This window comes from Triplophysa dalaica, chromosome 9 (assembly GCF_015846415.1).
Source record: "Triplophysa dalaica isolate WHDGS20190420 chromosome 9, ASM1584641v1, whole genome shotgun sequence".
Classification (NCBI taxonomy): Eukaryota; Metazoa; Chordata; class Actinopteri; order Cypriniformes; family Nemacheilidae; genus Triplophysa; species Triplophysa dalaica.
In genome coordinates, this window is record NC_079550.1 from 19,882,470 (window position 1) to 19,901,848 (window position 19,379).

A 19,379-nucleotide genomic window follows, 5' to 3' on the forward strand; every position below is an offset into this window, starting at 1 on the left:
TCCATCTGTGTTTAGTGGAGCAGCTTCCCAGGAAATACGTTGCAAATGCGTTTTCAAGCTGCGCTTTGAAGGTGCATGCTGATAAAGGTAAGACAAGCGGGAGAGGATGTGTGTGTGTGTGTGTGTGTAGAGACAGGTTTGTCACATGGTGTAGATGGAAGTCAGACAGAAAACGCTTCTGCATTAGTCTTACGTTACTGAGTGCACTCCAGAATGGATATTATGTGCCATTAAATACCACTTATACGTATATACCTAGTTTTAAATGATTCTGAAATCTTGAAAATATGGATCATCTTGGCAGGCAGTCTTAGTGCGTCAGGGACAGGGAGTGTTGGGCATCACACCGCTATGGTTAGACTGAGACATTTGCTCAGAAGTTAGTTAGTTTTTAATTAACTTATATAAGTGAATAAATTAAAGTATAAAAGTGGTGTATGACCTTAAATCTGAACTAGTGTCGCTACTTCAAAACTCTTGGGAAAAAATGACGGCATGTAAGACTTAAATAAAAACGTAAATTCTCCTAGAAATTTTAGGACAATTTGTTGATGTTGTTTGTTGATGCGTTCGATCCCTGACTTCCCAACAGACTAACACTCAGTTAGTTCAGCTTTCAGGCAAGTAAATCAAAAATTGTTCTGTAATGATAATAAAAGGTCACAGCATGTCAAGCGTACAGCAGAGAAAAGTATAATTGGTGTGTGTCAGCATCACCATCTAAGATCTAGTCTCCGTGGGGTGACACCTAGCTCGTAATGCTCTGATTTGGCAGAGGCCTGCCATGCAAGAGCGTTTGCAATCCACAGTGTCCCACTTGCCCTCCAAGACCTCAACTGTGTTGTTTTTTCTCTCCTGGCACTCAGTGACTCCTGCGTAATTACATTCTGACAGCACGATGGACAGGGTGTCCGCCGTCTCCCCACCTTCTCACAGCGTGAGCTCGTACTGCATTCAGAACCACGGACAGCTCCCTACTGACACCTACTCAATGATGTGACACCGTAATAAAAGCGATGTACTTTTAGGGCTGGCATTATGCAGAACAGGCCATTCGCTGGCTAATCTCAAACAGGTTGTTGTGTGTGGGAGCCACGGTGCGTGCTTATCAAGCCGAGGGGAGGGGGTGACAGGAATTCAGGCGCCTGGTCGTAGCCATCCCGGTCTACACCAATCTGTCTCTCCCGGGCTTGTGTCCAGCACTGCCCCGGCCCATTCTGCGAGAGTCACTGACCACCGTGATCCGCGCTGAACTGAAGCCGAAAGTGGAAAGAGATATTGATTAGGGGAATAAAGCTTCTTTCTGGCGCCTGCTTCATCAATGAAGAAGCAGGTTTGATTAAATGGTTTAAAGGTGATTGACTGTACTGGGTTTCACTGACACGTTTCACTATTTATAGCTGTAAGCCTTGATATTTTGGATTAAAAATAAAACAATGATTTATTTTTTAAATAAAAAAATAAAAGCAACGTAAAATATTGCCCAACAATTGAGCTGTCGAGTTGACATATCATTGTAAATGTCAATTACGTATTTGCTATAGTTCTTAAGGTAACATCCACATTTATTTTTAATAGAGAAGGAAAAGTTATAGTTTGTAGCTTTAAAGGGACAGTTCCGCCAAAAATGAAAATTCCATCATAATTTACTTACCCTCAAGTTGTTCCCAACCTGTATCGATATTTTGTATTGTTGAACACAATGACAGATATTTGGAAGAATGTTAGCAACCGTCAGTTGTGGGGCACCATTGACTACCATAGTAGGATTTTTTTCTACTATGGTAGTCAATGGTTCCCCCCAGAACTGTAAGTTGCTAACATTCTTCCAAATATCTTTCTTTGTGTTCAACAGAACAAAGAAACTAACCCAGGTTCGGAACAACTACATGGTAAATAAATGATGACAGAATTTTCATTTTTGGGCACCCTTTAAGAATAGAAGAATAGGTAAAGATGTACAGTACTCCTGCTATTATTGTATTTCTTCATTTTATTTTTTATTAAACTAATCCGTTTGCATTGATTTATTTTCAGCCAAACAGCTGTAAGAGAACTAATGGGTTGTTGTGAAAAAATAAAGGCAAGATGTTTATGAAATGTAAGTGCAAGGCATCATGAATCAATGATATCTGGCTTGGCCCAGACCGGATATCCATGAAGAAATTTTCGATCAATCCACAAACTGACATTCAGATCAGACAGCTGGAGGATGGAGCGGTTCCCACCAAACAGAACTAGTGCATGGATAGCAAATCAATAAGATAAAATGTATTTGCTTTTAAGAACATAACAAATGGAACTGTGCTGTAGCTTGATACGCGTGCTACTCCGCGTGTTTCATTTGCATTGCATTAACCGTAATAATTTTACCATGTTATGAAGCATAAGCATTGTTTATGGTTTGAAATGCCTCGGTGGACACAGAAGTGTCTCATCCATTATGTACAGTAACCTCCATTTCATATTGTACTACAGAGCAATAACTCTCAGCTGCGAGTCCTGCCAGTTCTTCACTTAAACCGCTGGACGTTTGTTAGCCGTTGGTATCATGGAGTCATAATACTTTATTAAGTGTAATGGTAACTTCATAAATTTTAAGGCTGAATGCGTCTCTACAAATATATCGTTAAAATTTGATGAATTGTTGTTTCATAAAAGCTTTGTGTTTAATGAATGGGCCGTGAGAGATATTTCATAGCGGTCGTCTTACTCTGAGTGAATTAAAAAAGAAAGCTTGGCTGCGTGAAGAACATCGCCTGTGATGAATTGCACTCGGCTTTCTGAATTAGTCTTTGGATTTTGAAATAATCGCATATTGGTTGTGTCTAACTAAATAAATATTGTTTTGAAGTATCAAACCGTGTCAGGATGGTTTTGTTTTCATCCTCAGGCATTTTTAATGTTCCCTCAGATGCTGAGAAATATGACATTGCATTTTGTAATGGGTCCCTGTAACGTTTTTTTATCATTGTGGCTTTTCAATTTGAGCTACTGCCATAATTTTGCCACAACATGGGAAGGAACTGTACTCTCATTTATTTATTGTTTGAAATATGAAAAACCACACACTCCTCCGCAATAATACGTTGTTTTAAATGTTTAAATGAAACACATTAAAAAACGTAGCTCTGTATATTGTGGAAGGCTATATGAGACTAGTTCTCTTTTATTGCACGTATGCTTTTTGTCCTTATGTTTTTCCAATTGCTTCCATTGTTTCCCTCATCTGTAAGTCGTTTTGGACACAACCGTCTGCTAAATGACTGAATGTGAATGTTAATTCTTCCAGTTGATTCTGAGAGTTGATTCTAAAAACAAAGGGATAGTTCACACAAAATTAAGTCTTTCATCATTTACTCATTCCGACCTGTTTGACCTTCTTTCTTCTGCGGAACATAAAATAAGATGTTTTGAAGAATGTTGGTAACCAACACTGTCCTCCATTGACAAAGCCCATTTCTCAAAATATCTTCTTGTGTGTTCCGCAGAAAATAATAATCATATACAGGTTATGTATGACATGAGGGGGGATAAATGAGGACAAAATGTTTATTTCTGCGTGAACTTTGCCTACTTCTCAAAGACATACTTAGTGCTTCCAATGACATTATGCGGATGCACTGTTCAAATACTGTGGGTTCGCTGTTTAAAGAACAGAACAGAAAAACTGAATTTTATATTTTTTCTGCCAGGAACCAATGGTGTCATGGCTTCCATCCCAGCGAGAGGGAGACGTTCTGCTGCTCTGGCAGGGCCTTCATTCCTCTTCATTATCTTTCTCATGTGGATCCTTTGCATAGACTCCATTGACGCTCAAGGTCAAGGTAGGCATGGATGTTTTCAGCATTCTTTGACTTACAAAGGTATTTGTTCTGCAAAAAAACTCACCCGTTGTGAATCTGTTAAGTTCACGGCAGAATTTGACATGCGTGTTGGAGCTGACCTTTGTTTTTGTTGTGGTTGTGATGTCAGGCCTTAATGGTGATATTTGATGGTTGCCACCATTGCGTCTCACATCATTTTTGTGTTTATCACACACAAAAACAAAAGGTCGGAATAATTGACATTTTGGAGGTGTTCTTTGGTTGGCTTAGTGTGGTGCTATGTCACATTGTTTGTTTCGTGATGATGAGATGTTCACCCCAAAATGGATATTTTTTCATCTTTTAACCCCCCTCACGTCATTCCAAACCTGTATGACTTTCTTTCTCCTGAAGAGCGCAAAGAAGATATTTTAAGGAATGTTAGTAACCAACTTCCATCATGTTGACAAAAAAAACACTGAGACATTTCCAAAATATCTTCTTTTGTCTTTCACAGAAGAAGGACTCAAGTTGGTTTGCATCATTTGAGTCTAAATAAATGATGACAGAATTTTCATTTTTGGGTGAACTACACCTTTAAATCTTGTGTTCGGGAATGGTTTGTTTCAAAAGGTTAATAAGATGCTTGAAAAGAATAATATGAAGAAGAATTTATTATTTCAGTTTGACGAAATAGCCTCAGCTCATCAAAACAGCATGTCTTCGCTTATCTTAAACGTCTGTTTGATCAAATAATCAGCAACAATACTGTTTACCCAAATGATAGATTTAACTCTGTTTGACTGTACATCTGCCATATTCAAAGTGCTTCTTGAAAGAAAACTCTTCAAATGACCATTTTTAGCGTTTTACCGCACAGATTGTGCTTCACACCAAACTCATTTCTCATTCTCACAAGTAGCTGCCGTGCGGTTGCACACTTTGGATTCGGGTCCAGTTGTAATTGGCGTCTCCCAGGGAGACAAGGCCACGTTGCCCTCTGCTGTCAGAGCCTCAGCAGACTACCACCTCTCCAGCCGTCCGGCTTATTTATAGTGAAGCTGGGAGCTCACACACACAAACTCATACACTCATGCAGCCCGGGCTGAAAAAATAATTTGAGAAGTTATCCTTTTCGCTTCATTGCCAAGCTTCGCTGACGCGCAAACCGCTGCCGTCTACAAGGTTAATACCGGCTTGTTTTTTTCTATAGTCGGGCAAAGAGTTGGACGGCGTGAGGCTTTAACATTCAGACCTCATACGGGTTGATTAATGGAACTCAACTGTGGCATATGCCAAAGTAAAATATGCAACGGGCGATAGAGACGAACGAGTCCAATGTAACGCAGAAGAACAAACCTTTGGGATGTGGTGAAGCTTAACTGGAGTGAATTATTTGACAAAGCTGACTTCAGGTTGCTCCGGAAGCCTACCATGCGTGGTTGATGCTTTATTTTTTGGTGCGAGTCGTAGGAATAAAACCTGTCTGGTGCGTAATGATTTTTTCTCTAAAGTTTTTCTTGTGTTATGACAGTAAATTGAGATTTTCAGCCTCACGGTTTGAGAAAGCCTCACTAGACCATAAATTCAACCAGAAATTAATTCGACTCATATATTCACCCTCGTGTCATTCCAAACCGGTTTGCCTTTCTTTCTTCTATGTTGGTAACCCCATTAACACAAAACCCCTGGGACATTTCTCAAAATATCTTCTTTTGTGTTCCACTGAAAACACATAGGTTTTGAACCACATGAAAATTATGCTTTATTTTTTGGGCGAACTATTCACTTTCATACCTTTCTTTGCAAAACAAGCAAAGATGAATAGCTTTCAATAACAGTTCAGGGATATAAGAGACAAACCTACAACCTCTGAGCTCTGCTTTAGCACCACTGAAGCTTGTTCTTCACAAAGAACTTAAATGTAACTGGACAAGGTCGTTGTATGGGGGACAACTGGGAACTTTGAGTCTCGCTGTGTGCGGACAGAATCCCCTAACGTCCTTTATGACCGGGATTTTCAATCCTGCTCCTGGTAACCAATGATCCAGCAGTTTCATTCTAACCACTATCATTTTTCCCACATTTGTGTGGCTTTTGTGAAACACAAATCAAATGACCGTCTTATTATATTCCCCAAAACCATGTGTCCCCTGTTGTTTATAACATTTAATAATGTCAAGTCAGTTTGTTTCAGCTCCATATGTTTAGGAATGGCTGGGTAGGTGTGTTGTGCCTTGCGTTTGTGCAGCCATGACTGCATTCATTCATCCGCTGTAACCGCAGACTAACTGCATTACAGGAAATCTATCTTCGTTACCTGGCCATTCTGGCTCCGCCGTGGCTCTGTGTCAGGTTGATGCTCTTAGCTGAAGGAGGGAATGGAAAGCCTCTCACGTCTGAGCTCGTGCTGGTGGAAATGCTTTCCATCATTGTGTGGAACATCCTGGGGATTTTGTCGTGTGGAAGTAGAGAAAGTTGAGCCATTCTGTGTAGAAACAGTTTTTGTATATTTTTTTGCATGGATTTGACAAATAAACCACAGGCTATCATGTGTCATGTGATGTGACGGCAAACATTTAGAAAAAAAAAACAGTTAATAACAGAGCTGCATAACGATTAATCGCGACTTGCAGAATAAACGTTTTTGTTTACATAATATATGTCGGTGTACTGTGTACTGTAAAATAATTATGTATATATAAAAACACACACATGCATGTATATATAAAAAAAATATTTAGATGTTTTTATACATTTTAGATTTATAGATGATTTATATTATTTATAAATATTAATATTTAATATGTATTTTCTCGTTCAAATTATACGTGCATGTGTGTGCAAATATATATATATATATATATATAAATAATTATTATACACAGTACACAAACATATATAATGTAAACAAAATATATATATAATTATTATACACAGTACATAAACATATATAATGTAAACGAAAACGAAAACGTTTATTCTGCAAACGATTTGTTGCGATGAATCGCTATGCAGCCCTATAGTTAATAATATATTAATTGATATTATATATATATATATATATATATATATATATTTATATTAATATAAAATAGCATAGGAGAGATTGTGGACACATGTACGGTTTATTTGTTAACAAACCATGTATTTCAATGTCAGTTTTTTTGCGAAGGCACATTTTAGAATTACTTGTGTGAAAATGTATAATAGCGCACAATTTCTGTTATTCATTGTTATTATTAATTTTGTAGGCTTTGCATAGTTTGAAGTGTATATGGATTTCCAGTAGGGCTGGCCCATCACCCCGAGTCTGCTCTACACAGAGACTGATGCAGAGATTACGTCATTTTTAGGCCAACCCGGAATTTTGCGTCGCACTGGTTCCCTTGAGGAAAGTTCTTTACATTACACTTCTATACATCATAGACTTTTGGAAGATATCAAAAATAGGCTCCAACAAAGGAAACATGATGTTAGCATGTTCTGTCTATCAAGATTATCTTTAAAATCAAACACAATATTTGCTATTTTTTAGGCCTGTACACAATCGCCAGAAGTCAAAAGCTAACACAAGCAGACGGTCGCTCTATGTCAACCTCACTACCACCAAGCCTCCGACAACTTTTTCAAACTTTATTAAAAAGTATTCCCTGCTACGTTATTACTCTGTGAATGAATACAAATCTATATTTTTAGATTTGTGCTCAGGTTGCATTGTTTAGGAGATTTCTATGCGTTACGGCCTTTATTATCCCCGCCAAAGGATGAAGTGGCTTTCATTAACTTGTTAGCAACTGCCGTCTTCAAGACACAACAAAAAAATGCACGTTTAAAAAACGGTTGTGTTTTAAATCTGATAATATTTATGTTCCGGACCAAGCGTGCAAAAATGCTAATTCCCGACTGGGTTTCGCATACAAAAATACGTCATCTCTGCTGTACTCTGTTGCATATTTTTTCAGCATAATACAATTAAAATAAAGACAAATACTTGCAAAATTAAAGTGAATGCAATATGTGTGTTTCTGTGTCTGCACACAGGAGCACAAGTATTAATTTATTTCTAAAGCATTAAGCAAACATGATAATTTAGCAGTTTTCCCCACCGATCAAGCTGTCTTTGATGTTTAAATTGGACCGAGGCATTTAAAACTCATGCTAATCCTCATAGCTAATCATGAGCCAAACTTGTAATCCTCTTTATAAGAGTCACTATTGACTGCCAACTTAAATCAGTGTGTTTTAAATCGTAATAATAACTGTGAAACCAAAATATAAAATGTGCTTGTCCAACCAAAACTCAACAACAGACCACTTTACTGGTCTAAGCACTTCCAGGTTCATTTAAATATTTTTTTAATCTTACATACTACGTACTAAATTAAATCTTAAGTATATTCGTTTAACATTTGGATTCAGTAATAAATGCTCACTTGGTTGAAGTGTTAAAAACTAAAACAGGAAGTACTTCGGGAACAGTGTGAACAAACATCATACTAAGATGTTTTCCTGAGATTTTTAAATTATTTGTAGTTTATTGCTCTGGATTTTTCTGGATTTTGGAGTCTTTTAACAGGTCGCTGTTGATAATCAAAAGAAATAACAAGTAAATTGCATTAGCTAGCAAATTAAAAGTATGTCTTTAGCCTTTATTTTTTGGGTTCCTAGTAGAAGAACCGCTACTTAATTGCGACAAAGTTACACAACCCACTCAACAAATTTTTTATTTAATACAATTAATATACCATCAAATGCAACAAATTATTTATTCATTACATTTATTATACAATAAAATATTTATTTATATTAAATGTAGTTATATTATAAGCCACTAGTCAGACCAAACAATAAACACAAACCAGAAGTTAACTTGGCAAGCGTCAATGTTTTACTCAGATTTTATAACAATTGATTTGTTTACCTAAGTGTTGGCTTCCTAATTGACAAATGTATGTTAAATACGTCTAAGTCAAGTCACACACCTTTGAGTAGATGTATCTGTGTTGTTTAAACAGCATCATTGATTATTTTACACATCTTGATAGTACCTGGTTTGTTGGTAATTTGTGATGCTGCAGAAAGTGTGATTTATCAGTAGACTGCAACACCACAAACAGCTTTCAAGCCAGATGCATCCTCTCCCCACAGACCCTGTGTGAGACACACGCGTGCACAAGTACAGACATTCCACAAACACCCGTGTATGCCGACGACCAGCACACATAAACGCCACACGATTTCACTCTTTCTCTATCTCTCAGTATTCATTGCTACCCTGTTCTCAAGTACTTTAGCCAGCTGCTCCTGGCATTTATAGTGCCGTGATAAGCCAGTTGTTGTTTGTGTGTATATACAAGACCATCTGTATCCCTGTCTGCCTTTTTTTACTGCCTGGATGAGCTAGTGGTCCAGAGAGAAGGGTCTCCAGCAGAATCAGGGCACCGCTGTCCGCCAACTGTGTTAGAGATAAATAATGCGATATCTACCCACAGCTACCTACAGACTAGATGTACCTTGCCAAAGGACTAAGGGACTTTTGGGGAAATGTATTGCAAAAACAGTTGTTTTTTGTTCATGTAAAACTTGAACTGTGGACATTTCAATTCAAATATACATAACAAAACTTTAAGATTGCATCAGTCCCTCAACGGTCAAATTTGGTGACCATTTTCTCACTTTCATCTCATTTGAAACCTGTGTGACTTCTTTCTTTTGCAGAACACAGAAGAAGATATTTTTAAGTAGCAATAATCTTGAGTCCTTACAGCATAGTATCGCACCCTTCAAATATCTGTGGAGTCTTTAGCTTAAACACATTTATAAAAGACAAATACAGCTGTACGATTATTTCCGAAAACATATGACGCATGCGGGGGGGATTAGGGACTGAACTAAAGCATGTGCGCACCAATTGCCAGCAAAACACAGACATATGACTCAGTTTCACTTACCTAGTGCAGTTCATGTCCGCCATCTTTTAGAGCTGGGACCGCTCCATCTATCAGTTTCTAACTATCTCCAAATCCAGTGTTATATCCACCATTTATACAACATCCATCACTGAAATGTCGTGAACAAACAAACACACCTCAACTTCTCCCACTATCGCAAGAGTAACAAGCTGCAGCTGCAGGACCACTGTGCAGCCAATCTTGACGCAGCGCAGCCAATCTTAAAGGTTAGCGGGTCTCGCTCGTCGGTTGATGTGTGAGCAGGCTATTTCTCTTGCCTTGCTTGCTTTTCCGCGAGAAATACCCAATTATGGACTAAGAAAAGTTGTTACGAAACAGATTTTTATGTTCGAATATTCTTTCCGAAACCTATACGAATGGTGGGGGACTGTTTTAAGCACAGAAATACTTCGATATACGTCCAACTCGTTTTTTGACAAGATGACCATGTCAAGTATGAGAAGACGCCACGTTTAACATTGTAAATAACTCAGAATGCATTAAAAACACCATTGCATGCTCCCTTTGAAGAATGTTGGTAACCAAACTCCTATTGAATTCCACCGTATGGACACAAACCACTGAGACATTTTTCTTAATATCTTCTTGACATTGGGGTGTATAATTTTTTTTTTTGGGTGAACTATCAATGCTATTTTTTGTATAACTGTTCCCTTAAATGTCCAATCTGGGTTCCATTAAAAAATGCATTCGTTTTTAGAAAGTTATAGTTGCCCCCAAAACTATTAAAACTAGTACAAGACAAACATGCTCGGGTGTCTCATAAATCGCAGAGAAAGCTATCTGGTCAGTCTGTTTTTTACCATTTATAAGGTTTAATATGACTGAATATCAACATAACTGTGAAACACTGTTTTAAGCCTCAGTTTGGGCTGTGCTTTAAATGTCTTCAGTGTTATGAGTTCTGGCCGTATGCAGAGGAGCAGTAGAGGTGATGGCACCTGTGTGTATATGACACAGGTCCATCTGTTGATCAGCTCCTGTGGTTCACCTCAGACCCTCACGTCTGTGATACAACTGCCCGTCAAGGTGAGCTGTCGGCTGATGCGTGCCTCACACGATAACCTTTAGCTCTAAGACAAGCCACTCAAAGCTGTCTCTGCATTTTTTTCTAGATTGATGTACTGTATGTGAAAAATATCAAAAAATATGATTGAATGTAAAAATATCTAATACGCAAGGAGTGAGTTGGTGAAGTAGATGAATTCCAATTCAATGAAATCAAAGTTCTAGACATAAGAGATGTCTCATAATTCTAAAGTCCACATTATATTAAAGAGTAAGTAGCATTAGATCATGAAATTACATTTCATGCAGTCTGTTATGTTGCCGTGTTTGAAAGTAAGCAGTCTGCCAAGTTTTAAGTCTGAAAGTGAATGAGTTATTGGCTTGTAAAAAAGGGAATCGACTATGAATCACACATACGAGATGTGATCTAGTCCGAGTCCCTAACCGCGGTAGAAATGATCCCAGCCAACGTTTTGCTGGGACTGCCACGAAAATTTTTACTCTCCTTCCCCAAACACTGTCGTTTGTTAGTCATGCAAGTGCATCATGTCTAGAAGCTGTGTTCTACGTCCGTCTTGTTTAAATTTATTGAAGGAAGAACTTCAATAGTCTTGGCAATCCAACCACTTGTAACCCACGTTTGACTGACAGAATACACAAAAGCACAATTGAACATCATATAAAATATTAAAATATTAAATTCAATTTAAAATAAGTAATTATTAATTTAGGTCATGGTACACGTACGTGAGGATGTGTAATCCCAATGCACATCAAAGTCGCTGTCCTTCCACATACTTGTAAGTTCACTGTTTTTCAGGAAATAGAAAAACAGTGTACTTTTATAAATGATAAAATACTGTGTTGTCAAAGTTACAAGCACTTTTTAATACTTTTTATTGGCTAGATATTTACAAAACCAAGCGACAAACATAATGTGTGACTAATAATATGGCAAAAAATAAAAATCACAATATGGAGATATGAGGTTTCAGAAGGACAGAAGCGATTTATTGAAAGTGCACAGCACAAAATAAAGATTATAATTTTTTAAATAGTGGTTTTCAGCTGGTTAGATATAAAGACCCAGGTTGACATTAAGTTAGGTTGCCACTTTTATGCAAACCGAACCTATATTTAATATAGTCTGGTTCTTCATTGTTCAGTTAATTTTTTGAACTTGAGAATGTCACATTTCTCCTTGAAGTGCCTTGTTTCTACCAAGTGACAGATCAATTTCTAAATTGAATAATTTTGTTAGTGTGAATACTATCTTATGAGGGTTCTTTGCCGTAATATACTCCACTTACTTGCTATGTGAAACGCTTTACATTCATATACTCTCCCTGAAGTGCACTTCAAAATAAAAAGGAACAAACCATTAAAAGTCCTGCTTTAGGAAAGTAATTGGAGTCGTTTCTACAGTATTATTTTTTCTGCCACACAGCATATTGTTGATTCCTGGCTCAAGATATGTGTCAAAAATGCCTTTCTGCCACAAAGCAAAAGCACAATAAAGACTTTTACTCATCTCCAGATTATTTCGAGGATTCATCACCAAAATGGTTCACGGTCGGCCATTAGACGCGACCTGTGCCATCAATCGGAGACAAATGGAGGGCTGATGGATTTCATAGCGAGGAACTGCTGTGCAATACCAATTCAAAACAAACCCGGAGCAGAAAAACTCCCCACGCACGTTTGTCGTACTGCTCAATTTGTAAAGTGTACTGCTTTTGAGATATTAATGCCAGACGTGCTTCCATGAATCTGTTTTACTGATGGCTTTGAATGCCCGTACATCTCAACTTAAAACTCTTTTGCTCACAATAGATGGACAGGAGCAATAGGGATGTTTGTTTATCATCATAAATGCCTGTTTGTTGTTGTCTCTCCTCACATCTCTTTCATGCTCAGTGAGCCGTGAGTCATATTAACTGAAGGCATGAGAAGCTCTAGGAGATTTTCAGATGATAACTGGCCATCTGTAGCTGGAACATGAGCCGTTGAATAGAGATCAGGCCCACATGCTGTAACCCACCATTATATGCTTGGTTTATATAAGGTAGTGTGTACAGCACTAGATTCGAGGTTGTGTGAAATTAAAATTCTTGTATCAATATAAGCACGGTTTAATTGAATGTGTCACGTCTTGAGTCTCCGCTGCGGTCAGCTGCAACACTAATGGTGTTTGTGTTCAGATAATCACTGCGAATAAATGGATGGAGGGACCAAGAGAACAAGTACATCTTGGCAAAGGGCAGGCTGTGTTTTTAGGCCGCGTGAGAGAGTACGGACTGCCGTGTAGATTGATTCGATTAGCTGCTGTGTTTCTCATACACTCAGTGGGCAGGTGTCAGGACACGGCCGCTGGAAGACACAATGATGAAGAATAGAACCGTTGGCATTGGAGTGTCATTCAGCGTTTACATTGGATAATATTTGTACTTTATACTGTACATTTACACCTGTGTAGCAAATTCATTTAAAGCATGATCTGTTTATACAAAATAATACACTTTTTATTAAGATGTGTGGTCACAGGGTGTCAAACCCATACTATTTGGACTGGGAACTAAAAAAAACATATTCTTTTTATAAGCAATACTTTTTTGTATTATGCTTCATATAGTCTGTGCTTATATTAATGCAGCCAGTTTTAAAGGCGGCTGTGCATGTACATTTATGTACATTTAGAAGACAAGTTTTCATTTGAAGCAACTTCAATAAACCAAATACGTATATTTTGCAGTGTGAGTTCCCTTGCTAATGCATGTATATGTGTTTTAGTATATACATAGTTATATTCAGGGATGTAATGCTCATGAAGCTCACTTTAAGGACCGGAAGAGAGTGTCGAGTTTAAGCAACTGATGCCCTCTAGTGGCAATTCATGATTCACAGAAATCTGAAATGAAATGACCTTTTATGCCAAAGCTATGTCAATCAATTCTTCATCTTAGTTTTTAACCGATGAAATTCAAGGGTGAGCAGATCTTGAGATGACCATCTGTGTGTGAATACTGTCGGTGTAACGCTGCCCACACATTAAACCATAACACGGGCTGTTCTGTAGCCTACATAGCTTTTAAAATGTGTTTAATGCCAGCTCTTATTGTATGAGTGCAGTTCCGTCATTACTCAAAATAACTATCTGAAGGAAAATTAATGAATCCAATGAGTCAATCTGGATCTCCACTAGGACCTTAAAGGAGTCATATGACACGGATAAAACGAATATTATCGGTTGTTTCAGATGTAACGCAATGTGTGTACACGAGTAAAGGTTTAAAAACGCTGTATTTCCCACATAAAGTCTCTGAAAAGCGAAGAGTGCTATGATTGGCCAGTTAACCAGCGCGTGGTGATTGGTCGAATACTGCAAGAGTGTGACGGAAATGTAAAGACTCTTACCATATTTGGAACATCAGGTTCAAAAGCAATTGTACTGACAGATACGCCCACCTTATTTGTATACATTTGGGCGGTCTCTTGGTTCGTACCACGAACTGACGTAGATTTGTGGGGGTGTTGTTACACGAGACGTTTCAGGCACGGGTAGCCTTCACTTTTTAGAATGCATCTTTTGTTCCGAAACTTTCCGTAATTTTTGCAATTTTAGGTGTCTAATGCATGCATGGGCAACTTATCACACACCAAAGACACAGAAAAACTCGTATTTGCGGCATATGAAAGGAATAGTTTACCCGAATATGGTCCCCATTTACTTGACCATCCCCCTATGGAAAGTTAACAGGGGCCATGACTTATCTAAATATTTTGGGAAAGAGAACTCTAATGGCTTTAACATCTTTCTCATTAGCTTTGACTGGTGTTGCATAAGAAGCTATAAACTAACTTGTATACAAAGGTTGAGGGTGGGCATCTTAACATTTAATTTCTCTCTTTTTTCAGTATTAAAATAATAATAATTATTATTAAAACTATACTTTTCAGTTATTAAATAGGCAACAACACACAATAACCTGAAGTGTGTGACTCCTCTTTAACACTAGGTGGTACTGTTGTCCTGTTTTCAACAGTAAAACAAAGAAGCAATGCTTTTCTTGTCCATGGGTTAAAACCAAAGCATAAATAGTGGGATAAATAGTGGATTTACATATAAATGTGTATATATTTATACTGCTACTGTTCTTCTATACCTCATAGTGTTACAGCTGCGGATACAATTAAGAGACCACTCCAAATTTTATTTTATTCTGTTTATTATTACCAGATTTATTGTAGCCATGCCAGTCAAGTTTCTGTTGAATTTCAACACACAGCATGACAAGACACATGAAAACTGCGATACAAATCCAGGTTATCACTGACAAAACAATTTTTGAACTTTTCTCAAAAGCATGTCCAAATACTGTTGCATTGCTTAATAGCGAATATATTATTTTTTTGTTGTTAATTTGACCTTTTCCTCCAGTTTTCACTTTCGGGTCTTTCCACATTTTGGATAAATATTGTTTGTAGTTTACAGAATGAAACAAAAATGATCACTTTACCTAAATATTAAATTCAGAAAAGCTGAAGCTTAATATGAAATGGTCTCATCTCACTCCAAAGTTCGCCTCTGATTTTAGCTCCTGAAATTGCCTGTGTTCAAGCTAACATTCCCCGTGACATATGGACCAAAGTATAACTGATCTTGTCTGTCTTCTAGACTTCATAAGGCAGCAACGCAGCGAGAATCATAACCCAGCCCGACCGCAGATGGCTTTATGGCCGCTTTTACGAGCTGCCGTTCGGACCGCTCGTTGAGGATGTCCACCCTCGTTTCGACGACCTTGTTGTCCTTGATGTGCACAGCACTGACAGAAAATATCGTTCTCATATCACGTTTGTCACTCGGTCGGCTCATGAAACGTTACGGGTGCTTGCAAACACACACGGTCGCTTTTGGCGGCGGACCTCTGCATCACGCTGCAAGGCCCATTGACTCCTTGCCTCGTCTCTCACGGCCGACTCTTATGGTTCGTCTTTAATAGAAACGCTGATGATCTCCATTTCCATATAAATGAATGCAGTGTATGCTCGCTTAAAGAGAATATCCGGAAGCTGTTGGCAATAATACTTCTTTCTGATGACCTTGGAAAAACAAGGTGGCTGCTAGTTAATGTGCACCTTTCACTTCGACAGACACCATTCCATATTGCATTGAAGCCCCGTATTATTTTTGTAATTGCGCTCTCCAAGATCCGAACCCCTGTGGCCATGCAATTTTCTCACTTTCTTGTAATTTGACGGCTCATTCGTTGAAGATGCAATCGCTTCCCCGAGACCGAAATGGAGTGAGTTCCAAATGGAATCCTACTCCCGGTGAAAAAGTGGCTTCCCTCTTGACCCAAAACGTGCTGGTTAAACCTAATGGGGGAGCTCTGATTGAAACTCACGTCCGTCGCTGAAAATAAACACGCAGAAGTATGATGGAGCAGGCCGTCGTTCATGTCGCCCGTCCTCCGGGAGATGTTACAATTACACCAAAAAAGCTCCCGCGTGACCTTTGGCCGGATGGAGTGTGCCTCCGAATGTTGTCCTGTCCTTCCCTCGAGATTCTTGATCTCCTCTGGGACGCCCCCCGCCCCCGATTCAAGCTCCTGGAGCACCCTAGAGGCTAATGGCTCTCTTCCTCCAGATTAGAGGCGATGTAGATGTTATTATCGTGAAAACCTGACCTTTCACTATGATTCATGATCATAAATGGGCTTTTTTGTCAGGTCAGCGAGCGAGACGTATGAAAGCTGTAACGGACCGATTTTGTGTTTTAGACTGTGATGTATCATAAAATAATTTACTGATGCACTTTTGTTTCCAAGAGCTCCACTACACTTCAAAGTGTTGAGTATAAATATGGACCCAACAGTTGGTTTAAATGAAATGTACACTTTTTGTTCTCAAAAGCGATTCCTCGATTCTCTGGTTCTGATGCACTTATTATAATGTGTCAAACACCCAGACGCTTCACTCGGGGAGCTCCGAGCGGTTCAGGGTGACATTGGAGCGAGCTGTTTTCCCCATGCATCACTCTCTCATCAAGAATAGCAGTAGCTGTAGATTAATGAGCCTGGGAACTGATTATGCCGGGCTGTACATCATGTCTGTCTGCCTGCTGCTCGGCTTGTCAATACCCCACCCTCTCGTGTCTGCCTTCAGCCCAGCACTTTACCAAAACCACTGGACCTTGGATGCTGGGATGCCTCACTAACAAACTCCTGCATGTGGTTGCACAAGAAAATGAGCCTGGTATTTATCACATTTCAGCTGTCTTTATATTTTGTAGAGTTAGTTTACTAAAATTGGAACTTTGAATATTTTTCTGTTTATTGAAATCAAATCAAACATTGACCTAGAAATGATTGGAAAAATGTAAAGGACAATCGTTCATTGTTTTGGAGGATCTATTGACCAAAATGCAATAAATTATAGATAATATAAAATCATCAGGGACTGCAGCCACCCAAGCCATGGACTGTTCTCTCTGCTGCCCTCAGCAGACGGTGACGCAGTATCCGAATACGCACAAGCCGACTGAGTGACAGGTTTTTCCCTCAGACCATCATGCTGCTGAACACTCAGAACTGATACTTACACAGCACACCTCTCTGTCTCTACCATTCAGCATGTACTTTAACTTTAACACAATAATACTCTGACAACACCATTTACCAACCATTACATCTACAACCACTCTGTGCATTGTGTATTACTGTATGTGTATTATGTTCTATGTTTTGTATTTTTTTTTTATTATTGTTATTAAATTATTTTAGTGTATATACTGTATATGAAAATATGATGTTATTTAATGTCTCAATGTGTATAATGTTATTTGTTAAATGTGTAAATTGTATTCTGTACTGTCTGGTGCACGCTCCCAAGCTTTTTACTCTCCACGGCACACGTGCAGTTAGTGACGTGAAAATAAAGTAATTTGATTCGATTTGATTTAACTACACTGTAAAGAAAGTAATCTCACAGCATTTTCTGTTTTACTTTTTTTTACAGGTCAAAAAACGCAAAATGAAACAAAAAGACCGCAAATGTTTACAAGAAAAACAGGGGGATGTAATTTCACAAGGAAAACATGTTATTTTAATGTTTATTTCTGGCATCCCAGCTGCAGCTTTTTCTTTTTTTACAGTTTATTTTTACAAGAAAAGGGGGGAAAACTATTAAATATATATCCTTATGTCCAATCATTTTGTTTTTTCATGTTTTTTTCCAGTGTATATTTTATGTATCTTACATAATGAAACATTGTGTTTTTAATGATGTTTAATTAATTTAAAATATTAGTAAAACTATAACAGAACTAATAATACAGATGCTATAATTACAGACTGTTTAAACTGTACAGGATACGTTGTAAAATTGTTTTTTTTTGTGTCTCTGTCAAGTTTTCAGTCTCTACATAATTAATTTATTTTTAATTTTAACATAAAACTTAGCATCCCTGCGTAGTTTGGTAGTGCAGTGCTTTAACAGTGCAAAGGTCAGGGGTTTGAATCCCTGGTTACACACATACTCAAAAAACATACAGCTTGAATACAATGAAAGTTGCTTTGGATAAAGGCGTAAATTTGCAGAAATGTAATTTAAAAGAGTTTTTTTATTCTGTCTGTTACAAGGTCTCTGTACATTGATGATAAGGTCCTCTGACGTTTGCCTTTTATTGAAGCAAGAACATTTAGATTGAACTTTGTTTTATCTTGTCCAAGTTTGGTGAAAAGCAAACCCTCAGAAGGTTAAGTCTCATTGTGTGATAAAAACATTTTACATTTGGCAGAAGCTGGTATTGTGTCATATTGTCTGTTGCGAGATAACTGTGACCTTGATGTGAGTGCCAAGCTGTACTAGCAGAGCTACAAAAACTAGAAAGTAAGTATAGATACTTACACTACACCTTAAATGCATACATTTATAAGACAACTAACTGTAGCTTAAATTCCCATTGGGTTTTAAAGGGATAGTTCACCCATAAATAACACCATATAGTCAACCGCATGTCTTTCCAAACTTGTATGAAATTCTTTCATCAGCAGAACATAAAAGAAGATATTTAGAAGAACTTTTGGTAACCAAACAACACTGTCCCCCATTGACTCCCATTGTATGGAAACACTGCAAATGTTTCTGAAATATGTTTTGTGTTACACAGAAGAAAAAGTAATATAGAGTTTTTGGATGACACCAAGGTTGATAAATGATAACTTGTTTAGGGTGAACTATCCTTTTTGTTTAACACTACCCATATTTCTACTTTTTCATAAAGTTACACTTTGTTCTCTATTCTGTTGCAAAAACAGGACCCGGCGTCCATTAAGCTTCAGCACACCTGTGCTTTCGCTCCAAAAACGCCTTGATATAGAAATGCTTGTTTCTGTTGTCGTCACGCTTCTGTGTTTTGCTGCGCCGCTGCCCTGAAGCTTGCATTTTTACCTCATCTATCAGTACGTACACACGTCTCATAAATCTACCAGCTTGTTTGCCGTTCTGCCCAGCCGTAGGCCCCGGGTGATCCGAGCCCCTCGCAGCGAGAGCAACCGATCAGCGTCTGCCCGTAGCTTTCACAGGCCCG

At 38.2% G+C, this 19,379-nt stretch overlaps 1 protein-coding gene across 1 annotated transcript in view; it reads left to right on the forward strand.

Annotated features, from left to right (window-relative positions):
• Positions 1-19,379, forward strand: part of robo2 (roundabout, axon guidance receptor, homolog 2 (Drosophila)) — a 359,300-nt gene continuing 339,921 nt past the window's right edge. The window contains exons 1-2 of the mRNA XM_056756352.1: positions 1-87; positions 3,696-3,827. Of these exons, the coding sequence (XP_056612330.1) occupies positions 3,710-3,827 (118 nt within the window). The 5' untranslated portion in view covers positions 1-87; positions 3,696-3,709. The remainder of the gene's footprint in view (positions 88-3,695; positions 3,828-19,379) is intronic.